This window comes from Callithrix jacchus, chromosome 2, assembly GCF_049354715.1.
Source record: "Callithrix jacchus isolate 240 chromosome 2, calJac240_pri, whole genome shotgun sequence".
NCBI classification, from domain to species: Eukaryota; Metazoa; Chordata; class Mammalia; order Primates; family Cebidae; genus Callithrix; species Callithrix jacchus.
In genome coordinates this window covers 204,618,671-204,643,483 of record NC_133503.1, presented here as the reverse complement: position 1 = coordinate 204,643,483, position 24,813 = coordinate 204,618,671, and the positions used below count along the sequence as shown (strand labels likewise).

The following is a 24,813-nucleotide window of genomic DNA, read 5'->3' as shown; positions in this document are numbered from 1 at the left end:
CCTGTGAGCTGTGCAGGTGGAAGCGGTGTGGCTATGAGCCGATCAGACCTGATTAAACGGCCAACCTTTGCATGCTTGGTACTTTGCCCTAAATGCCAAGCCGGCTTTATGATGGTTGTCATTGCTTCTGTGGCTACTGTGGGCTCAGGGTGCTGGGTGCAGGCAGGTGGAGCCATCCAGAGTCTGCACTTCCTACCCATGCTGGGTGCCTCTCTCCACGGGCTGGGACCGCAGCTGCAGAGCCCACAGGGAGCCTCTGGCTGCTGACTGCTGTCTCCAAAGCAGCCCTGCCCCACAGGTCCCCCCTCCTTGGGTACCGCCTCCCGGGGGGCCCTCAGTGCTGGATGTTGCCCATGTTCTCCTTGAGTTGGAAGGCGGCTTGGGTGCTCCCGCCGTGGGTGCTGCATCTGACAGAGGACAAGGACAGTGGGCTGGTCCACTTTGGGAGGAATGGCAGTGAGATGCCAGTCATGTACCTGCCTGCGTCTTTCCTACATTGAGGGTGTCCTGTGTGCTTTCAGAGGAAGTCCCAGGGAGCCCAGCTTAGACTCCAAGGACCCTGACCTCTTGCTGTTGCTGGGAAGGCTCTGGGGGTCGGGGGTGTGGGGAGGGCAAGTGTGAGGGGCCTGTAGGCAGGAGTAGCTTTTTGTCCAGGGGTGCAGGGGGTCAGATCCCAGCCCTTGTGTGGCCGGGTCTGAGAATGATGGAAGGTGCCGGCCCCAGGCAAGAGGTCCTGCTTGCAGCTGCGCCCCTGTGCCCTCCCCGGGCCACCCCAGGAGGGAGATGTTTCCTCCCGCATGGCAGGGGCAACAGTACACTCTGATGTCTTCTCTCAGAGCCGTGTCGTTTTCCAGCTTACTGCTGGCTTTAGCCACAGACATCCCGATGGTGTCTCCACGGCACAGCGTGTCACGGTGGTCAGCCATACAGATGACATCAGGCCAAATCAGCCTGGGGAGCAAGACATGAAAAACTCCAAGACGCCTTGGTAAGGCAGGAGCTTGCTAAAAACTAAAAGAGAGAAAGTAACACATCTTCAAAACCTGCCACCTCAGCGAAGTTTCTGTGGGTCCACTGGTCTGATTGGCCAAACTGTGTACCGAAAATGAAAGAAAACACGCTGTATCTGGCAAGCCTACCCTAGGAAAGAAGTATCATACCTGGTGAGGCTCCTGGGATTGGTGAGGCGAGGTCCGAGACCCTCAGGAGTGCTTCTCTGGCCCGTTTTCTGTGTTACTCCTAAAGCGTTTGGTTGCGAGTGGAGCGCAGATTAAGAAATGTTCTGCTGCTTGTCTGGATGGGAAGCTGCTACCCCGGGAGGCCACACGATCTGGTGATGTTCTCACACTTTAGCCGGCATCGGAGTCACCTACATGAGCCTTACATGCACAGGAGGCACAGATCACCTCGCTCCATCCTCAGAGATGTAGCTTCAGCAGGTATGAGACCTGCGTTTCTAGAAAGTTCTCAGGCGATGGTGAGGCTGCTGGCCCAGGAGCCACACTTTGAGAAACACTGACCTGGCAGAACCAGGTGGGCTTGGAGGGTCTGTGGCAGACGGAGATGTTGTAGGCAGCGCAGACGATGAGCTGAGTGAGAGCTGAACGCTCTCCTGGAAATACATGTTCTCCTTTGGAATGAGTGCCCCTGAGACATAGCAGAGACTCAGGGAGCTCCGCTACTGCAGAAGCCGTTGGACCCACAGAGGCTGTGTAGGCAGCATCCTGCCATCATCAGGTGGGATGTGCACAAGGCTTGCGCAGGTCTGGAAGACGCGGTAAGTTCCGTGAACAAGCACCCAGTCCTGCTGCATTAAGACCCCTTCCTTCCCCCAGACCTCTAGCTGCGTGAGAGTTTCTTATGGCACTGGATGGAGGGAATGCACCACTGGGGCCTGGGTGACATGTATCTGTCTGTACACAGCACACTGCCCCTACCCGAAAGTGGAAAGCTGTGTCGTCGTGGCCTCCTGTGAAAGGGTGCACGTTCTAACCATGTGTCAGGTTCATCATCTAGCCAAGGAGGGGTGGCTGGAGCATGGCCCCAGTGCACTCACAGGCATTGGCGAGAGGTTTGGCCACAGAACAGGTGACTTCAAAGGACACTGAAATATGGACGACAAGATTTTTCTGAGTAGGTTCCATGTTGGTAGAAAATCTTGAGGAATTTACAAAAAAAATTTAAAAACGACTAGAATTTATAAGTGAATTTAGCAAGGCCACGGGCATCTGATAAAAATCAATTGTATTTCTGTGTACTAGCAGCAAACAATCGTAAAATAAAATCTAAAACAAATTCATTTACAATAGCATCCAAAACGAAATGCCGGGGAAAACGTACCAGAGGCTTGTGGACTGAACACTTAGAATCCGTTGCTGTGAGAAACGTTTAAAAGCCTAGACAAGTAGAGGGGAGTCCCTGCTTAGGACCGAAAGGCTCCATGTTAATGAGATGTCAGTTCTCCATAAACTGACATATAGATTCAGTGCACTCTCAATCAAAATGCTAACTGGCCTTTTTGAAGAAATTAACCAGCTGGTTCTAAAATGTGTTTGGAGATGTGGGTGACCTGAAGTAGCCAAAGGAATCTTGAAAGAGAACAACACTGGAGGACCTAGGAGACGTCGTTCACGATTCCACCATCTGAACAAAACTCCGTGGGGAAAGGGCTGCCTTCAACAGACAGCACTGGAGCAGCTGGCTGCTCGGACGCAAAATGGTAAGCTTCACCCGGGGTCTTACATGCGCTAGTTTAGAATGAATCATATGTGTAAATACGCAATCTACAATTTTAATATTTTAGAGGGAAACTTAGGAGAAAATCTTTGTGATTGTGGATTAGGTAAAGATTTCTAAAAACAGCCACACTGAGGTGTGATATGCGATATTCCCAGTGTATGATTTGGTGAGTGACTGACGGGCCGTGGCAGCCCAATCACACTCAGGATGATGGCGGTGGGTGCTCTTCACTTGCCCACTCCCCTCTGTCTGCTTGTGTCTCTACCCTGCCCCACCCACAGGCAGCCACTGATTTCCTTATTTCCTTCCTTCCTTCCTTCCTTTGTCTCTCTCACTTTCCTTCCTTCCTTCCCTCCTCCCTCCCTCCCTTCCTTCCTTTCTGCCTCTCTCACTTTCCTTCCTTCCTTTCTTCCATTCTCTTCCTTTCTTTCTCTCTTTCTTTCTTTCCTCTCTGTTTCTTCTTTTTTTGAGGCAGGGGCTCACTCTGTTGCCCAGGCTGCAGTGCAGTGACACAATCTCAGCTCACTGCAGCCTCTGCCTCCCAAGCTCAAGCGATTCTCCTGCCTCAGCCTCCTGAGTAGCTGAGATTACAGGTGTGCACCACCACACCTGGCTAATTTTTGTGTTTTTAGTACAGAGTTTCACCATGTTGGCCAGGCTGGTCTTGAACTCCTGACCTCAAGTGACTGGCCCACCTCAGCCTCCCAAAATGCTGGGATTACGATGTGAGCCACCATGCCTGGCCTGATTTGGTTTCCATGATTACAGAGCAATGTGTTTTTAACATAATTTTGTATAAATAGAATTAAACCGTAAGTACTGTTTTCTGGGTCTGTTCTCTTGCATTCGGTGTATTTGAGAAGTGACATCGTTGCATCAGTAGTGAATTCCGTTTTACTTACTTGTAGCCTCCACTGTGTGGATACGGGATATGATGTACTTTGTTTCTCTCTCTGCCTATTGATGGACGTTTGGCGGTGAACATTGGTGTGTGAGTCTTTGTATGAACATAGGCTCTCATTTCCTCGTGGTGGGTAAGAAGTATTTGGTAGTGGGATGGCTGGGTCGTTTGGTAGAGACATGTTTAACTGTCTTTTAAAAACTGTTAAATTCTTTTGCAAAGTTGTTGTATCATTTTACATTTCCACAACAGGGTATAAGAATTTTAGTCACCTCACCTTCTAGCGAATGTTTAGTCCGGCCAGTCTGTTAGCCCCTCGTGTGTCCACAGCGCTGTCTCCTGTACTCCTCTCAGGAGAATGATCTTTGACGGCTTATCATGTGTTAGCGGCATTGGTGCCACTTTGTGTCAAGTGTCTGCTCAAATCTTTTGCCCATTTGGGCTGTTTAGTTGAGGCCTGAGAGTTCTCCTTAATATTCTGGATACCAGTGCCTTATCAGATACGTACTTTGCAAATATTTTTCCCAGTTCTGGACTGTCTTTTCATCCTCCTAATAGAGTCTTTGGAAGAGAAGAGTTATTAATTTTGATGAAGTCTAATTCATTTTTCTTTCACAAATCCTGCTTTTAGTGACATAATTAAGAAATCTTTACCTAACCCAGGATCACAAAGATTTTCTCCTAAGTTTTCCTCTAAAAATTGTACAATTATAGACTGCATATTTACACATATAATCCATTTAAACCAGCTTGGTGTAAGACACCGATTGTAGTTCACTATTTTACGTCCGAATAGCCAGTTGTTCCAGCGCTGCTTGCTGAAGGCAGCCCTTTCCCCACTGAGTTGCTTTTGCACTTTGTTGAAAAGTCAGTTGTGTGTGTGTGTGTGGGGGGGTTATTTCTGGGCTCCCTGTGTTATCATCTGCTAATCTATTTTTATGCCAGTCCCACACTTGCTGCGGACTGAATTGGGTACCCCCAAATTCATAGCTTAAAGCCATAACCCCCAAGGTGACTTTATCTGGAGGCAGAGATTTTAGGAAGTGATTGGGTTAAATGAAGTCATAAGGATGGAGCCATAACCCAGGAGGGCTGTGAGCTTATCAGAAGGGGAAGCTCTCTCTCTCTCACTCCCTGCTGTGTGAAGATACAGTGAGAAGGCGGCTGTCTACGAGCCAGGAAGGGAGGCCTCACTAGGAACCGAGTCAGCTGGTGCCTTGATGTTGGATTTCCAGTCTCCAGAACTGTGAGAAATGAATGTCTGCTGTTAAGCCCCCAAGTCTGGGGTATTTTGTGGCAGCCAAGGAGGTTAAAATGGCACTATCTTGATTATAGTCCTTTTGTAATACATTTTTAAGTCAGGTAATGTAAGTCAGACAGTTTTGTCCTTTTCCAAAGTTGTTTTGCCTATTCTCAGTCCTGTGCTTTTTCATATGAATTTTAGAATCAACTTCTCAATTGCTTCTGAAGTGCCACATGGGGTTTCTTTGGGTGGAGGCCGACATCAGTTTTCCGTCGTTATTTATTTCCGAGGCAGGCTTCCTGTCTAGATTTTCTTCTAAAGTCTGATTTAGCTGAATTCCAAAACGTTTGATGTGTTGTTTTCATTCAGTTCAAAACATTTTCTGTTTCCCTTTTGATTTCTTCTTTGATCCACTGTTACATATATGATTAGTTTCCAAATATTAGAAGATTGTCTGGATATGCTTCTTTATATTTCCCAAATGTATTTTTCATTTTGGTATCAGATTTATCTGCCTGTTTGTTGGAGAACATGCTTGATGTTACCTGAATCCCTAATGTAAATTTTATGGTCTGAACTGCGGGCTATCGTGGTAAGCTCTTCACACGCATCTGAAAAGAATGTGTGCTCTGCTGTTATTGGGTGAACTATTGCATAAATATCAAATAGGTCAAGTTAGTTCATACTGTTTTTCAAGTCCTCTATATCCTTAAAAGTTTCTGTGTATCTGTGCTATCAATTACTGGGAAAGAGGTATTGAAATCTCCAAATATAATTGTGTGGACTAGTTTATTTCTCCTTGCAGTTCTATCGGTTTCTGCTGAATTTATTATGAAGCTCTGTTATTAGGGACATAAACATTTGTCCTTTTGGTGAACTGACTCTATCGTAAAATGACCTCCTTTAGACCCGATCTTTTGTGAGGATTCCCATAGCTTGCATATTAGATGGCTTGAAGTCTCACAGTTCTCTGATGCTTGCGTCGGTTTTTGGTCTTTTTTCTTTATTTCATTTTTAACAGTTTGCACTGCCATCTGTGTCTTCAAGTTCATCTATCCTTTCTTCCGAGATGTTAAATCCACCCTTCACCCCAACCAGTGCATTTTGCATATGAGACAATATAGTTTCATCTCTAGAATTTGGATTTGTATCTTTTAAAAAATAACTGTCCTGTTTTTATTACACATGTTCAGTCTCGCCTTTGGCTAGTTCTTGGAATGAGGCAACAGTTTTGACGATTGTCGATGCCTCTACTAATGCTGTCATTTGAGTCATCTCTGGGTCTGTTTCTACTGACTGTAGATCACACTTGCCCACCTTTTTGCATTGTGCTAATTTCCAGCAGATGCCTGGCATTGTGAATTTAACCCTGTTGGGTTGTGGATAATGTTGTACTAATGTGACTATTCTGGAACTTTGGCCACTGGTAAGGTCCCTGTGTAGTGGTCCTTCTTTCAGGTTTCACCTTTAGGCTTTGTCCAGTAGGGCCAGAGCAGTGTTTCAGTCACGGCTGCTGCCTCTTCCCTGCTGGGGCAAAGCCCATTTTAGTTTCTGACCTAATGACCACGTTCTCCGACGGAAGGTAAATCCGGTCTCTACTCCATTTTGACCGGAAGCAACAATTGTGGACCCATTAACTTTTCTTTTCTTTAGGATGGAGCCCCACTCTGTTGCCCAGACACTGGAGTGCAGTGGCGTGATCTCAGCTCACTACAACCTCCGCCTCCTGGGTTCAGGCAGTTCCTTTGTCTCAACCTCCACAGTAGCTGAGATTACAGGCATAGGCCACCACACCCAGCTAATTTTTGTATTTTTAGTAGAGGCAGGGTTTTGCTGTGATGGCCACACTGGTCTCGAACACCTAACCTCAAGTGATCTGCCTGCCTTGGCCTCCCAAAGTGTTGGGAGCCACTGCACCTGGCCCCCATTCACTTTTCTTATGTTTAAGGGAGTTAATCTGCACCTAGTCAGCCCTTGACAGTGTCACATGATAGAGAATGGCCTGCTCATCACTAATGTGGCTTCTGCTGTCCTTCCTCAGTAAATGTTTTCCAGCCACTCTTGCAGCTTCCTGGGCCAAGCAGCTCAGTTCTGCCCCGGGAAATATAGGCAGAATTCATGACATTTAGCTTCATTTAGATGAGAGAACATACTCTGTGTGATTTAAACATCTTGAAATTTATCTATGGTCAAGCATATGGTCTATTTTGACAGCTGCATCATGTGGACTTAAAATGGCACATCATTTGGTGAATAGAGCTGTTTCTCTCCACAATTACATCTTCCCCTGATGGTTATATCAATTACCAAGACATCTATGTTAAAACCTCCGACTATGTTTGCAGATTTGTTTCTTCTTTAAATCCTGTCATTGTTGCTTAATATATCTAAGCCATGTTATTAGGTACCTGCACTTTTAAGTATTGTCTTCCAGTTGAATTGAATGTCTGTCATTGTGAAATGTCTGTCTTTAACTCTGCTAATTCTCCTAGCCTTTACCCTTAGTGTAACAATCTCATCAAATAAACTTTCTTAAGGTTCTGTTTGCATGTTATAAATATATTTGCTATTGTTTTCTCCTTGTTTTTTTTTTCTTGAGATGGAGTTTTGCTCTGTCACCCAGGCTGGAGTGCAGTGGTGGGATCTTGGCTCACTGCAACCTCTACCTCCTGGGTTCAAGTGATTCTCCTGCCTTAGCCTCCTGAGTAGCTGAGACTTCAGGCATGTGCCACCTGCCTGGCTATTTTATTTTTTGCATTTTTACTAGAGATATGGTTTCACCATCTTGGTCAGGCTTGTCTCAAACTCCTGATCTCAAATGATCCACCTGCCTCGGCCTCCCAAAGTGCTGGGATTGCAGGTGTGAGCCACTGCACCTGGCCTATTCTTTTACTTTCAAGCTGAAAACAGCATATAGTTAGGTATTTTATTTCTTATTTAGTCCAACAAATGTCATTTAGGAGGTTTTAGTCTATATTTAATGTAACTACTAATATAATTGGATTTAAATTTATCATTTTGCTATTTCTTGTATATTTGTATTCTCTGTCCTTTGCTCTTTCCCCTCCCACCTTCCTGCTTAGTTGCTGTAAAAATAACATTTATATTAATTGTACTTCCTTGGTTCTGTTTTCTAATGCAGGGGGAGCTTACTATGTGTATTTTTAACTTACCACAATCTATGTTCAAGTGCCAAATTTCTGCATGGTATTCTCATATCTCTGCCTGTAGAAATGCTGAACATTGTTGGTCATTATGGACTACTGGTGATGAATTATCTCAGTTTTTGCTGATTTTAAAATGTCTTTATTATGCCATGATTTTTTAAAGGTGTTTCTTTTAGCATAGAATTCTAGGTTGACCACTTTCATCTTCAGTCTCTGAAGATGTCATCAGTCTTCTGGGTTGCATAGTTTCTGAGGAGAAGTCTGCTGTCATTCTTATCTCTGTTCCTTAATAGTATGTTGTTTTTCTACAGCTTCTTTTAAGATGTTCTCCTTTTCAGTGGCTTTCAGCAGTCTGTGATATGTGTCTCACTGTGTTTTGTTTTCTGCTGGGTACTTACAGAGCTTCTTGACTACCTGAGTTTATAGATTTGGAAAAATTCTGGCAATTATTTCATCAAATATTTTTTCTGTCCTACCCCTCTCCTTTTCCAGGGCTCTAGTCACATGGGATAGGCCTTGTGGCATTATTCCATGGCCGCTCAGGCCTCATTTCTTTCTGTTTCTCCCTGTACTTCACTGGGATCACACATTGTTGTATTTTCAGGTTCACTAATAGTTTCTCTTGTTGAGTCTAATCTACTACAGTCTCCACCAGGGTATGACACAGGTGGTGGATGTCAGCCTGCCTTTTTTCCAGCCAACCCAGTGTTTACCTCGTAGAACCATTCACCAACTGGCACTGGAAGTAGGGATGGAGACTGAGTGTGGATCAACACCAAAGAGCTGACCCATCAACAGCAGCCTTGGCTGATGCAGTTATCACTGAGCTCTCAACCTGTCAGAAGCAGGGTCCTGCACTTAGCCCCAGGCACCATTCCTGGGCAAGGGACCCTGCTTAGCCAGCCCCCTGGAGGAGGCTGATCGCACTGGACTCTTCCATCAGGGAAGGGAATATCTCCTGGTTTCACTGCTCCCTTATTGCAGATATGGATGTGTTTTTGCTGGCAGCATTTCTGCCAGCACCATCTGTGGCTCGATGAATGGCTTATTCAGTATTGCCCACCTCCTGTGGCATTGTTAAGGAATTTAGTTCATAGCAAAGGCAGCATGGGCGTACACACTTGGAATCCCCACATTTCCCATCACCCAGAGGTGGTGAGTCTGATAAAGCATGGGGATGACTTCTTGAAGCTTCAGGTGTGCTGCCTGTGGGAGGCAATGCCCTGAAACACTGGACCACTGTCCTGATGGGTGGGATGGTGCCTTGAACTGTGGACCAAGACACGGCACCATTTCATAGCCAGAAAAATGTCTTTAATGCCAATGGGTGGAACTGGAACCAGCCCTGCTCACTCCCCCATCCAGCATTTACTGCAGGGTGGGCAGTGCTGCTGTTCACAAGAGCCTTGCATTTCCTTTCAGGAGCTCTCCCTGCAGGGCTGCGTGTCCCTGGCTGGTGAATTCAGCTGTGTCCCTGTGGCTCACTGTGGCCCATGAACTAGGAAGGGGGCCTGCTATGTTTTGAATCTGTGCGGAAGAGTTGGCATCTAGGCAGGGTTGTCACCTCTCTCTTCCCAATGCTGTCTGACTGGCTGAGCCCCAGCAGGGGCTGCTATGCTAGGCTGGTTGCAGATGGTGACATGGAGCAGAGCTACAGCTGACCTGCCTGGGAGAGACGGGAGAGGACCACGTCTATTTAGCTGAGCCCTGAGTTTTACTGGCGTATACTTGCCACTGCAGCGTCAGTTATCCTAGGTGGGCTGATAAGCCCATTCATGTACTTTTGCTTTTCTTGTGACACTGGGCTCTTTTGCTTTCAAGGTCCTAGTTCCCAAGGCTGGAATGCTCTCACCTGGGACCACAGTGATCCACCTACTGCGCTGGAAGTTCAGACGGTCATCAGCTATTTGGAGCTGCTCATGCCACTTAGCTCATAGGCCAAGAAAAGCACGCTGTGTCCATGGAGATGGCTAATCCGATCTTGGAGCTCCGTGGGTTTTTGGGGTACTTCTCAGTGCTCACAACTAGTATTGTGACTAACAACAGCAAGATGTCAACTGCTTCAGACACACCGGAATGAAAATTTGAGTCCTTTCACTGCGTAAAGAACCTTGAGTATCCAAGGTACTGCTTAGGGTGAAGAAAACATGGAATGGGTGGTGGGAGGAGGAAGGTATAGATGCCGATCACAGCCTCACAGCTAGCCACAGCATGACAGTAGCGGGGACACAGGCTGTCCTCTCTGCGTGGGGTGTGTGAGCATGTGTGTAAGTGTGTGTGCATTAGTTGTGCATGTGCCTGCATGCGAATGTGTGCCCATGAATGTGTGCATGTGATGTGCTCATATGTGAGCATGTGCATAAGCATGTGATTGTGAGCGTATGTGGATGTGAACATGTGTTGTACGTGTATGTGCATGTGAGCCTGTGAGCAGGCATGCCATTTGTTAACTGATTACTCATTTCTCACCTCTCAGCATCCCCCACTATTTATTTACACAGGGAATATTAGTGGTGGCGGATGGTGAACTTTGAAACTTAGTTTTTTTTTTTTTTTATGTCAGAGAATATCCAGAGGGTTTGTAACTGTACCAGAGAATCAGCATCCCCCCAATGTGGCCAGGAAGACGCATGGGTCTTTACTTTTTCTGGGGAAGGTCAAAGCGCCTGTGTTTGGTCGTGTGAGTACAGCAGTGGTAGATGTCTGAGGTGTGTGGCTTACTTGTGGACGCAGCAGCTACAGGCAGGGTGGTGCTAGTTATTCACAGCCCCATTTGCCCTCAGGCCTGCTTCCCACATCCTGAGCTCTGCTTCATGACCCAGGGGACCTCTGCTCCCAGCCGGCTTTGGTTAGGAGGAGCATATGGCAGCAGCGGTGGCTAGCGGGGAGGACCAGCCCATTCTCTCTGCCCTGGTTCTGATGGAGTCTCTGGCATAGCAGGTACGGCCATGTCAAGTCTTGTATGAACACCAGGGGTGGGTTCAACTTTCCTGAGGGCCCCACCTTCATTACCACACGAGTTACCCTGCACCCGGAGCCAGCCGCTCCTCCTCTTCGGTCTCACACCAGCCGGGTCTTAGCAGCAGCTGCCCCGTCCAGTGCTGCCGTGGATGTGCAGCTCTAGTCTTTGTTTTAACCCTTGCTGTACTTGAAAGCTTGGAAATATTTAATCAATTTCAAAGGCAGTGCTCATTTATATTAAAAATGGCAAATGCGTACAAGCAAGAAGAAACAAGGAAAAATTGCTGTTGCTTGAAATAATGTCATTTTGGTGCGTATTCGCTCTCACTGAATGAGGTCAGACTGCACAGCTCACAGGTAGCCCACGTCTGAGACTCACCTTCCTGAACAATGTGACGATTCTCTTTCCAACCTCTCAGCACCCTGCCATTTTACACAGGGAAATGCTTGGTGGTGGGTGGTGAACTTTGAAACTTAGTTTTTCAAAGTATTGAGGAGGAGAAAGGCCTGCAGATTGGCCGCTGGCGGGCTTTTCTACTCAAGGTTTCTTCCGTCCTTGACACTGGTGGAGACACAATCTTGGTTCTTCACACACAGTTTTTGGGCGCGTAACGAGTGAGCCCCATGTTTTCCTTGTAGTTCCAAACATTTTCCTGATTCAACAGGACTAAATGCCAGATCCATTTTCCTCTCTGCTTGACAAAACTGCCAAGTGCATGTGCTTGTAACAGAAATGAAAGAAGCCAGTCCAGCAGGCAGGCAGGCCATCCATGTTTGAACTCCGTAAATGTCTGCTACTGTCTGCAAAATACCGAAACACTGCAGAGCGTCCCTTTGCCCACAAGACGGCTTTCTTTTCTATAGGATTTCAATTCTTGTGTTTTCTAAACATGCTCGAACCACACTAAGAAAATCTCATCTGGATGGGTGCTCTTCTCACAATGTCTGCCGTTGCCCTTCTAATAAAAAACATACACAAAACATCACTCCCAAGTATAGAAGACTGTATGTTTTATTTATTCCACTGAAAATCCCAAGTTCCTTAACGGTGACCCGACCCTCCCTCTGCCCTCACGCCCCCGCAGGCCCGGACCATGCTGCACCTGCCACGGCCTGGCTCCCAGGCCACCAGGAGGACTGCCGCGTCCCTTCGCACACGAGGGATCTGACTGGACGCCACGTACATTCACAGTTCTGAACATCCACCAACTCTGAGTCACCACAAAAGAGAATAGAGAATCAGGAGGAACAAACATCCATTCAAAGTCTGGTTATCAGAGATTTTTTCTGAAAATGCATGGTGGCATTTCATTGAAAAAACTCTTCATCTGCAGACCTGCAGGGAAGGGGTGGCCTGAGTCCCTGCCCCCAGAACATCTTAGTTTGTTCCCCTCCGTCATTGGCCACGTGCAGGCTCTTCTCCTTTGAAAGTGAATCTTACGCATTCTCCAGTTCTAAAATCAATGACTTAGCTACTGAGGCCACACTAGAACTTCTTCCGTGTCCGACAGGCCCAGAGCCCTGAAGCTGACTTCAGTTTACGCCGTCCCTGTCTGGCCTGGCTGGCAGTGTACACGCTAGAATCAAGTCGAGGTGACTGAGACGGAGCTGAAGGTTGTTTGTTTTCAAGCGTCTGTCAGTGGAGAAACGCGTATCGCGAATCTCTCTGAGGAAGTTAGTAAACATTGTTTTCCCGTACTTACTGGCCTTGGTGTCACTTTCTATGGAGATGCCCCAAGTATTAAAATCAATTCATTTCAGAAATAAAAAAAAATGTTGCAGACAAACCTGGAGCCTTTGCTTCCGGAAGCAAACTGAAGTCTGCCATGATTATTGTGCTTGAAGGATGGGTTTCTAATCACGTCATAGAAAATGACAAAGCAAGGTGACGTCATGAGGACTTCAGGTGACACTCAAATACCCCCTTCCCAGTGCCTGGAGCCCCTTCGCCTTTGACTCTAAGAGGCGGCAGGACCCATGCGCTCAGTGGGATGTGCCCGCGACCCCGGCGCTGGGAGGCAGCGCTGCAGGGAGGTGCGGCGTCTGTGTGGCTGTCACCAGACATTCTCGTCACCCTCCGCGCCGCACAGCCCAGCATCTCCTTCCACAGGCAAGAGGCTGCGGCTTCTCTCTCTGCAGGGCAGGAAGGTCAGCCATGCTGGGTGGCCGCGCCACACAGGTCACCATGGAAACCAGAGCTGAGAGGAAGATGCAGCCGCTTCCAGCAGGGACCCGGCCCCAGAGCCAGGGAGGAGTGGCAGGGCGGTGGCCGCCTTTAGTTCCCAGCTCGCCCAGCTCATCTGAACAATATCCAACCTCGAACTGGAGTGTAGGCTACAGAGAAGTGGGTGACATTATGACAAAACAGAAACACCAAACTGGCAACGTTTATAAAAAAGAAGGGATTGGATAAGGATTAAGAAAAGCAGGAAAAGTGTTTTGGGGCTGGGTCCTTGAGCTCACACCTCCCCGAGGGGACCCAGCAGGAGGAGAGGGGTTACCTGCTGGAGAGAGACCTGATGGAAATTTAAGTCAAAGCCCAACCAGCCTCAGATTCTATTAAAAAAAAGGCTTATAAATAAATATCCTTTGACCCTAAAGGAAAAATGAAGTAGAAAACAATTTCCATTTTTAAAAAAATGCTGCATGTTTCCTGAAGTACCTAAATGGAGTTTATAAAATACTCATGAGCTCCTGTGCGCGGTAGAAACACTGAGAAACTGGGCAGCGGCCATGCCAGGCTGCGGATCCAGAGGCCGACAGGCTTCGTGCCAGAGCGACAGGCAGGTGCGCTCCGTGTGGCAGGTGGGTGCTGAGTGTGCACAGTGCCGCTGGAAGAGGTTGCGACAGAGACTCGAAACCAGGACCCCGTGGGAGAACACGGGGCGACACCGTGCCCCCAGCCAGGCAGGGAACCTGACCCCACGGAGTCCAGGCCAGGCTGGGGTCCGCGTGCGCGCCCTCCGATTCCCGCACAGTAAGCCTCAGTTCTGCAACAGACTCTTCACCAAGGAACAAAAGAACAGACCCCCAGGCCCCTGGAACTCGGGCCGAAGGCAGTGCCAGGACAGTGGGAGTGGGGAGCGGAGCCCAGAGTTCACGCTCAGAGAGGCTCATGGTGGTGATGGCCACACGGGAGGGGCCGAGTCTCACGCAACCCTTAGTCCTAATCCAGCTTCTTCCGAGCCGGCTTCCTCCCAGCGTCCGAGTTTTCTGGGCTGAAATCGGCACAGAAACCGTTTGGGATCGGCGCAGGCAGGGTCTTCGCACAGCTTTCGAAATGTGCCTGCTCCGGGTACAAGTATTCCTCCGCGAAGTCAGGGTACAGCTCTGCAAACCTGTGGAAGTCGCCTGGGGAGATGAAGGTGCCTGTGGTTATGAGGGGGAGGGGCGGACTTCTAGGACTGGGGGCCTGTTTTCCCAGGGCCCTGGTGAGTGTCCACCTCACGCCCTCGGGGGAGGGTTAGAATCCTCTGTGAAATGGATGCTTTCAGCGTGGAGAGTCTTCTTTGCCACACACTATGGTCACCCTGACAACAGGCGCAGGCTGTGTCCCCTCCCTACTCCTGAAACCGGGGGCGGCCGTGTGTCCCCTACCACCTCCTGACACCGGAAGCGGCCGCGTCCCCTACCTACTCCAGACACCGGGGGCGACCGTGTGTCCCCGACCTACTCCCGACAATGGAGGCGGCCGTGTCCCCTCCCTACTCCCGACACTGGGGGCATCTGTGTCCCCTACCCACTCCCGACAACAGGGGCGGTTGTGTCTCCTACCTACTCCCGACAACGGGGTGGCCGTGTGTCCACTACCTACTCCCGACAATGGGGGAGGCTGTGTCCCCTACCTACTCCCGACGTCGGGGGTGGCTGTGTCTCCTACCTACTCCCGACAACGGGGTGGCTGTGTGTCCACTACCTACTCCTGACAATGGGGGCGTCTGTGTGTCCCCTACCTACTCCTGACATCGGAAGCGGCTGTGTCCCCTACCTACTCCCAACGAGGGGGCTGTGTGTCACCTACCTAATCCCTACATCGGGGACGGCTGTGTGTCCCCTACCTACTCCCTACACTGGGGGCGGCTGTGTCCCCTACCTACTCCCGACGAGGGGGCCGTGTGTCCCCTACCTACTCCCGACACTGGGGGCGGCTGTGTCCCCTACCTACTCCCGACAACGGGGGCGGCTGTGTCCCCTACCTACTCCCGACAACAGGGGCGGCTGTGTCCCCTACCTACTCCTGACAACAGGGGCGGCTGTGTCCCCTACCTACTCCCGACGAGGGGGCCGTGTGTCCCCTACCTACTCCCGACAACGGGGGTGGCTGTGTCCCCTACCTACTCCTGACAACGGAGGCGGCTGTGTCCCCTACCTACTCCTGACAACGGGAGGCTATGTCCCTTAGCTACTCCTGACACCAGGGGCAGCTGTGTGTCCTGCTTTTGGGGAAACCTACAAAAAGCTTATGGTTTTGAATTTGACAGATAAATCCTGGATGTAGCACTTCTGAGGAACTGTAGCCAGAGGAGCTGGCTCAGGGACAGGACCAAGTGTTCAGGCAGTGATCTGGCGCTCTGAGGGGGTGCCCGCATCCGCACCGGGGAACCTGGGCAGTGATCTGGCGCTCTGAGGGGGTGCCCATGTCTGCACCAGGGGACCCAGCAGGCAGGGGTCTGTCCTCACAGAGCCTCTGCCTGCACTTCGTGGTCACTCTGAGCCAGGCTCTCGGGTGAGTGCCCTTGGCTCCTACTGATGGCACTGTGCAGGTTTCTGGCAGGGCTGGAAAGATGGTGCAGAGGCTGGTCATGCCACGCAGCTCCAGAAACACTCCGAACCCGGGCCAGGGATGGTTATTACTAGAAAACGTCTGCGGCTGGCCAGGGCTCATTGCAAACATCAACAGAACCCAAACACAACAAGCAGCGTTGTGCACTTTCAATTCCGAAATAAGCGTGCACATGTGCACACACAGTAACACGTGCACACACACAGCAACACACGTGCACACACACATGCACACTAACACTGTGCACACAGTAACACGTGCACACAGTAACACACGTGCACACACAGCAACACACGTGCACACTAACACACATGCACAAACACATGCACACACAAACATGTGCACACAGTAACACACATGCACAGTATCACACGTGCACACACATGTGCACATACAGTAACACACATGCACACACGTGCACACACAGTAACACACATGCACACACCCCAACTAAACACGTGCACACGCAGCAACTAAACACATCCAGTGTCTGACCTTTGGAAGCAATTTAAAAACCCACCCCCACAAGATGTGAACAGTGCCATTTCAGGGACAACCTTGGTCTTTCTGAACAAATGTCTGTTCCTTCCTTTCTCAGCAGGAACAGACGCTGACTTAGACATGCACAGGGCTGCCCAGTGAGTGGCCCTGGCTGGTCCCGGCCCTGGCCTCCCTGCTGGACTGAGCTCCAGGCGCCTGTCCCAGCATTGCACGTCCCCCGCCAGGCCCCCATGCAGACGCTGTGTGCAGCTCTGTGTGCTTTATTTACTCTGAGGCCATAGGTCGGGGACTGCCTGCCATACCCACGTCAGGAGACGAGGGGCCGGGAGCCCAGGGCTTCCCCCTAAGGATGCAGACTGGAGCTCGCAGCCCTCGGAGTCCCCGGTGGACGCTGTGGCTCACACTGTAGGGGAGGGAGGTGCCCCGAGTCGGGGTTTGCTGATTTTGCACAGCAATTAAAAAATATCAACTGCCATTTCCTGGACACCGACAGCTCGTGCTCCGGAGACACAGCTGTGTTACCAGTCACCTCATCAGACGTCCACAGGCAGGTGAGTTTTCCTGGTAGGAAATGGCCCTAGGCGGCACGGTGTTCTGCAGTGCCCCCGTCCTTGACTCTCCTGACAGACCCCTCCCAGGAGAGGGGGGATGTGAAGCCACACCCTGGCAGACAATGACACAGCCCACAGCCAATGGCCTGGAGGGCTGGGTGCGGGTACATCCCACCTCCAGGCACCCGGACCCGGCCTGAGGTTATGGAAGGCTCAGAGCTTTGGGACTGGGCTTGGAATTTGATTGTATAAATTGCCCAAACAAATCACACTGGAAAGCTCCCTATGAGCCCTGCTAGGTCTCTAGAGCCTTCCTTCTCAGGGGTTTGTGTTGCACAGGGCAGCCTGGTGAATGGAGGTGTGGCAGGGACTCCACTCCCATCCTGGGCTCCCGTAGAGACCTGCCCCACACTCTGCCCGGACCCCCGGCCCTGGGCCACAAGCGCAACCCCCCTCCTGCCGGCTCACCAAATGTGATCTTCCCCTTCTCCTCCTCATCAATGGCTCGGAACAGGTCAGTCACAGTGAGCTCTGCCACCCCCAGGGCTGTCTTGAGGATGCAGGACAGGTCGCTTTCACCAACAGTGCCATCCTCTTGTGCCCCGTACATCTGCAAGACAAGCTGGGGGTCACCTTGCAGCCTCCTCCCTGCCCAGCAGACCCCAATGTCCAGGGTGCTCTTTAGTCTGGAGATACCCCGGCAGCCCTGCCCCACTTTCTTAAGAGTGCTGGGCACCTGCAGGGTTAGCAACTAGACCCAGGGGGACTTAAGCTTCAGTGTGGAGCCACGCGGCAGGCCCTGTGCCGTGGACCTGGCATGCCACCAGGTGCCTCGTGGACATGCAGCAGATGCATCTTGGCTGAGGACTCAGATGCTGCCCACCCCACCTGTGACAGCTCAGCAAACCAATCAGCACCTGCGGCTGCCGCTGGGAGGCTGCAGAAGTGACCCGCCTGGGCCATGGGCGAGCACGGGGCAAGCCAGGGCTGCAGTCTCCCCACAGCCCTCCGGCGTGAGTGCAGGCTACAGTGGACGTGTTTACAAACATCAGTAATGTTAACAAACTCCGACGGCTAGAAATCCACAGGACAGATGCAGGAGCAGAAATGAGATGAACCCCGAAGGGGGGGGTGCCCAGGGGGAGCAGGAACCAGGACCTCCACTCTCTCTTGAGCTCACATGTGACGCCTCCTCTCTTCCTGCTCCAACTGTGGAGGCGGCAGCTCTGGCCTGCTCTGTGCAGGGTCCAGGCGCCTGCCGCCCGCCCCCCTCCCTGGCTTCACAGGGACTCCGTGACCCGGGAATCCCGCAGACCCCTTGCTCAGGGCCCCTCTGCCTGCGCAGAAATGGCTCAGCTCCCTGTGGGCTGCAGGGGTCTCCAGCTCCTGCCCCAGCCCTTGAGGCTCACGCTTGTACCACAGCTCTGCGGTGGTGCTTTCTTCCTGTGTCCCCTCAGCTCCAACCCCTGGGCTGCCCCAGACCCCTCTGTGACCCTCTCGGTGGAGAGCCTCTGTCGTTGCCCCCAGTCCTCTACCTGGGGCTGTCATCCCCTGCCACCCTCTCTGCCTGGGGCCCGTGTTTCCTGGGGCTCCCAACACACCCTCGACAGGGAGGTTGCCCTGGCTCCAATCCCCCTAGTCCCTGTCTCCTGCTCCGGCGTGCTGTGATCTTGTGGCGTTCACTCCACCCTCCTGGAGTGGGCTGCATGTGAGGGGCGCTGGCCTCTCTCCAGGGAGGGGCTGTGCCTTCACTGCACCTGGCTCCTACTCCCGGTGCTCAGGGAAGAGATGCCGGGGCCTTTGGCCTGCTGCCTGGCAAGGCTGTCTCAGGGACGGCACCCTCTTCCCGGGCTCTGCCTCTACCCTGTGGATAGGGTCTGCTGCAGGCTCTGGAGGCCCTGTCCTCACCCTCAACCCTCCCTACCCAGCCTCACCCGACAGCGCCTATGCACACGGCCAACCTGTCTTCCAGGGTCTATGTTTCTCTCCTGCTTTTAGATTTCCTGAATCAAACATCTGCAGACAAGATCCACGTTGGTGCTGCTGGAGCCTCAGAACAGGCCAGGCCAAACCCTCAGGGCCACGGGCTCCTGCTCTTCAGCCAACCTGGATCTCACTCAGTCCCCAGGGAGCAGCGCCTCCCGCCTCCCGCCGTGGCCTCAAGGCTGCCTTGGAGAGATGACCTGGTATCTGGGTCTGTTTGGACACAGAACGGCAGATGTGGACTTCCATCTCGGAGCAGTGTGCAGATGGCTGCATGGGAAACACGGAAAGGCGGCACTGAGGCCACCATGGGCGACGCGGCCTGCAGGTTCTCCTTGTCCACCCTCTGAGCCACTGGGATTTCTACCAGGACGTCTGAAGGTTTTACACAGTAACAATAAGGAAAAAGGACAAAAACCAGGGGCCCCGAGGCCTATGAAGCATCTGCGTGTTGCGCGTCTGGAGCGTGTGCCGCTGGGTCCCAGGTGCTGGCAGTTCTGTGTCCAGTCAGCCTGGGAGGCAGCTTCCTGGGTCTCTATGTCCCAAGAGCAGCATGCTGGTGCAGTGATCGTGCTCCTTCAAGGGAGAGTGCTCCATGGAAGCTCCTTCAAGGGAGAGTGCTCCATGGAAGCACTTCCTGCTATGCAGCACCCCCAAATGTGCCAGGGTCCCGGGGCAGCAGAAAAGCACTGTTGCCATGACGTAGGGAATGATAACACCACAGAAGGTACAGGCTGCAGGCAGGGGCACAGGGAGGCAGCCCGCAAGGTGAGAGCAAGGCTGGTAAGCTGAAGAGTGCCAGGGCATTTGCTGTTGGGGTGGAGCTGCTGAGGGTGCAGGTGAGGCGGGACTCTGGAGTCCCCGCAGGGACGCAGCCACCTCAGCCGACCTGGGAGCCCGTGAGAGCTCATCACCCAACCTGCCCCTAGGTGGTCCCTGCAGGTCAGCACGGGCTTCACCTATTGCCTGGTTCACCTGAGAAAGTACACCTCCCAGCGGCACGCACTCCACCCCGAGCAGGGACAGGTGGGCACCATCCTCCTCGACGGGTGTCCTCAACCCCACCATAGCCAGTTACCCTGCCTGCCTGTAGGTGGGGCCTCTGCAGCACCAGCCTGGAGGATGGTAGGTCCCCACAGCCCATTGTTTATGATGAGAAACGAGGCAAGTGCCACCCGTACCACTGCTGCTGTCATTCTATTCCAGAGTCTACTTGGTGCCTTTAGAGCAGGGGCTGGCGGGCCAGCAGAACAGGAAGAGGTGGCTCATGCCTGTAATCCCAATACTTTGGGAGGCTGAGGTGGGCAGATCACCTGAGGCCAGGAGTTTGAGACCAGCCTGGCCAACATGATGAAACGCTGTCTCTTCTAAAATTACAAAATTTAGCCAGGTGCCATGGCACGTGCCTGTAATCCCAGCTACCCAGCAGGCTGAGGTACAAGTGCTTGAACCTGGAGGCAGAGGCTGCAGTGAGCCGAGATCATCCCACTGCACTCCAGCCTGGGCGACAGAGTGACTCCATCTCAAAAAAATTAAAAATCAAACAACAGGGTGTGGCGAAAGCAGGGCCAGCGGGGTCCATGAGGCCACAGGGCCTGCCCAGAGCAGGGGCCCTAGGAGGCAGCCTGCCCAGGCCTAGGGGAGAGGTTGGTTGGGCTTTCTCACACAGGGCTGTCAGATGTTGAGGTCATACAGTTCATCCTGCCTGATGTGACCCCCACAAGCCACCTTTGCATGTGGGGACATGGGCCCGTGTTGCTATGGCGAGGGTGTGCTGGGGTCAGAAGTGAGAAGGGAGTTTCTGGAGCAGTGAGAGACAAGCAGCTTCCTGACTCACACATCAGGCCCTCGAGAGTCTGGCTAATGAGTCACACCCTGTGAGAAGGCCTGGTAAAACTGCCTCTGTATAGGCAAAGCCAGCCCAGCTCTGTCCCAGACGAAGTCCATATTGGTGGTGCTGAAGCCTCAGAACAGGCCAGGCCAAACCCTCAGGGATGCTTGGCCTCCTGCTTTCCAGACCTGACCCAGACCCCACTCAGCCCCCAGGAGCAGTGACTCCCTCCCCCAACCCGCCCAAGTGAGGCAAGCCCTGAGGGCTTCCCAGGACTCTGCAGCTGGGCTGGCACCCCAGAGTCCCCCAGTGGTCAATGACTGGGCTCTGACGTGTACAGCCCCTGGGGTTAGCCGAGGCGGGCAGCTCCTGAGCCATGCTTTCTTCATGGTCCGTAGTCCGAGGGGGAGAGAGGACGGGACGTGTGGGCCCACGTTAGGTGCCCTGTGGCACCACCAGCCCCATCCAGGTGCCCCAGGACCCAGGAAGAACCTCAGCCATGCCCTTCTGATGAGCTTGAATTGCTAAATCCAGGAAGAAGGTAAATCTGGGAGTGTTTTGGGCATTTCACACACAACAGCTAGCATAAGCTTATGTAAAAACAGCAGCTGGGCAAAGGATCAATTCACTGATATTATAAGGGACTAGAAGAATGAAGAGCAGTGCTGACACGGCCGCATGTGAACAATCAAACCCACGTGAACTCTGCACTCACCCTGAAAGCCAGCTGGATGGTGTCCAGCGTCCGGGCCGGCCGGCAGACGACAGACAGGGCCACCACGCACTCCCGCAGGTCCACCTTGCCGCGGCCGCTCTGTGAGGAGAGACGCTGTCAGCCACTGCTCGGCTGCTGCCTTCAGCACTGGAGAAACGCTGGGTTTTCCACGGGTCCCGGTGTTAATTAAGGGCCAGTGCTGCTCTCACTTGGGAAAGGGAACTTTGGAAAGACATTTGACCAAGTGGGTTCTCCGAGGTCACTGTGCTGTGTACACTTTTTGGGGCCATTACAATTAATTCCCAGAGTTCACCAGGCTGCCACAGGAAGCGTATCAGCAAAGCATGCAGAACACACTGCCTGCCACCTGCCCAGACTTGCATTTGAGAAAACCCAGCAAGCACCAAGACTGGCTGTGGGCTCTAGGAATTGAGTCTGTTTATGGCAACACATCCATCCTTCAGAAAGAAGGTGAACTCGGAGCTATGACGTGGAGCTTAACACACAGCCCGGCTGGGCCAGCTGTGGATGCCAGCCAGCCCCGTGCTGACCATTCTCAGTAATTCCTCACACCCAGAGTCTCCAAGGGACATGCTGATGTAAATGAGCAGGGTGTTGAGAGGCACGGAGGGGGCTGACAGGGTCTGCACTTCTGATGATGATGAGGGCGGTCTGCACGTGGCTACAGGGTGCACCTAGCCTGTAGGAAAGACCCTTGCCGGTCAGCGTGGAAGGAGGTGAGGAGAACCCTGGACAGGGGGAGGACTCTCTGGCCAGAGAGCAGGTGAGGAGCAGTCAGGGCAGGGGGAGGACTATGGCCAGAGAGCAGGAGATGAGGAGCACCCAGAGAATAAGGACCCTCTGGTTGAAGAGAGCAAGAGAAGGTGAGGAGCACCCATGACATGGGGAGGACTCTGACCAGAAAGTAGGTGAGGAGCACCCATGACATGGGGAGGGTTCTGGCCAGAGAGCAGGTGAGGAGCACCCAGGGGCAGAGGGAAGACTCCCTGGTCAAACAGCAGGAGGTGAGGAGCACTCAGGGGCAGAGGGAGGACTCTGACCAGTAGTGGTCTTTGCTTGTGTCAACTAAAGGCCACAGGTGCTGGAGGTGAGGGGCACACAGGTCCCTGAGGCTCTTCTGAGGGAACTGGCAGCCTTCTTTGTGCCACGACACCCCTTGCAAGGCATGGGGTACTGGGACTGGGGCTTGGGTACCCGGCAGGTGGAGTTCCCATCAAATCCAATGACTACAAGTCCCCGGCTCTGGGAAGATCTTGGGTTGAGGGTCTGAGATCCTGGGTGTGAATGGAGACTACACCTACCTCGTAAGATCATATGCATTTGAATTGCAGAAGATAAAAAATTACCTGCATGGTGTCGTAAGTTACTCAGAATGCTGCCTGTGAAGCCAGTATTCACTACTCGTGTTTCAATTCCAACACTGTGGTAAAGCGGCTGAGTGCAAACGCAGCCCGAGCTGTGGCACGGACACCAGGGAGGACTCGCACCTGAGATGCTGCTTCCTGCTGCGCGTATCGGAGGGCCCGCGGCAGAGGCCCTTCCGTGCGCAAATTTAAAAGCATGGGAGGAAATACCCCAACGTGACAGGGTGGTTTCTCTTCTCTGCTTTCAAACTCGTGTGAAAATATTTATGTTAGAACAACCTATACTTCGAAAAGCAGGAGGCTGTGCCGAGACCCTGCTCCCCACCTCATCAAACAGGGAGAACATGTCTTCCAGCAGCTCAGACACAGGGACTTCCAGGAAGGCCGCAAACTCCGAGATGCCGACCTTCTCTCCTCCCTTCACCCTGGCACCTGCTGAGTATCTGTCCAGATCTTTTTCAAGCTTTTCTGGTTTGAGCCTAGACAAAAGAGAGGGAAAGCTTTCTTTTTTAATAAAATGTCAGTTCGCTAACACTAGACTTAGTTATAAGACTCACCACAATATTAACATTATTTACATAGGTAGCAGTTAGTTTTCCAGAAAAGGCCTTCTCATTGGAAGGTGTGAGATGTGTTTTGCCCACATGTCCAGCCAGGTGCCTGTGCCCCTGAGACCCGTTCCCCTCCTAGGGTGTATGGGTGGGAAACCCCGTGGGAGACCCCACAAGTGCCAGGCCAGGATCTGAAGCCTCAGCCTGTTTCCATATGAATATGGAACTAGAAAAGAATTAAGAGATATAGCTACCTAGTTATTCCCATATATATAACCATATATAGTCAGTTACTCACACATAATATATATACTCAGTGTAACCTTTTGAGTCTACTAAGGATTATCGGGTTATGAAGCATGGAACTGAGGTGACAATGTGAACAGTGATCCTAGGGCAAGATGCTCTAAGCCCTCTGTCAGGCCTGCGTTAAGGGCTGCTGGAGGGCGCCTCAGTTGTGCGGCAGCGCCTGAGCACTGGGAAAGCACACGCTGTTTAGCCAGGTAGGGAGGGAGATGTCGAAGACATCTGAGACATCTCCTCCCTCAGGGGAGTTAGGAGGAAACTCCGCCCCTCCAAGCTCTTGTGGTTAAGGCCTGACGGCTGTCAGGGAGGCCCACAGACATTGGGGGCGTAACTGTCTCTGGTGATGCTGTGCTTCAGTGGTCACGTTCCATGTCACTCTCACGCTCTGCTTCTGCACCTGGTTCCTCTTTTTCTTAGAAGAGATAATCAGTAAAAGTAACATAAATCTTAATGTCTTTGTTCTGTCTTGACAAGTCTGGAAGAAGCGCAGACACATTATGCTCCTTACCTCATCTCGGCTACTTGAAAGTCCTGGGCCATCCCTAAGACGCGTGATGTACCTGACACTACCACTGACCAGCATCACCTCACCCCACCTGCCCTGCCCCCTTCTGTGTACTGAGTAAAAGTCAGAGCGTGCGGACCCTGGGCCACGGCCGGACTCTGAGCTTTGGTTGGCAGTGACCCTGTCTCTGTGTCTTGTGTCTTTTATTTCTAGTTTCTCATCTCCATACCAGCAGAGAGGGGCTCACAGGACTCTGCAGGGCTGGACACTATAAGGGTGGCCTCCTGGGCGCCATCCACACAGAGAGCTGATGCCAAGCGTTGAGGGATTTAAAGGCACTCTGTAGGCTGAAGCTGATGTTTGAGAAAAGCCACAATAAACATCGTCAAGAATTATTTCCGTAGCTCCCTGCTGTGCAATCTGAGGGTCCCACTAGACCTTGGCAGTAGTGGTTCTAGGTAACACTCACGGAAGAATCACCAGGCACTTACCCAAGGCCCCGCACGAGCCTGGCGAATTCTAAAAGGCAAGTGTCAGCCGGGAGACGGAGCTGTCCTTCTGCCAGGGCCAGCTGGCAGTCCTCGAACGTGTAGTCAGTCACGGAGACGCCCAGGGCTCTGCAAGAGAGGGCAGCACACCTTGTCAGCCCAGCCCCGTGGTGCCCAGCTCCCCCTGCCTCCCCTCCTCCCAC

At 52.0% G+C, this 24,813-nt stretch overlaps 1 protein-coding gene across 2 annotated transcripts in view; it reads right to left on the bottom strand.

The window, feature by feature from the left end:
* Positions 1-12,005: 12,005 nt before the first annotated feature.
* LPCAT1 (lysophosphatidylcholine acyltransferase 1) overlaps positions 12,006-24,813 on the bottom strand; it is a 66,220-nt gene continuing 53,412 nt past the window's right edge. For both annotated transcript variants that reach the window (XM_078365946.1, XM_035291806.3), the window contains 5 exons: positions 24,614-24,739; positions 23,086-23,239; positions 21,376-21,474; positions 17,315-17,456; positions 12,006-14,362 (listed from right to left, as the gene is read on the bottom strand). In XM_078365946.1, coding sequence (XP_078222072.1) covers positions 14,178-14,362; positions 17,315-17,456; positions 21,376-21,474; positions 23,086-23,239; positions 24,614-24,739 — 706 coding nt within the window. In that variant the 3' untranslated portion in view covers positions 12,006-14,177. The remainder of the gene's footprint in view (positions 14,363-17,314; positions 17,457-21,375; positions 21,475-23,085; positions 23,240-24,613; positions 24,740-24,813) is intronic.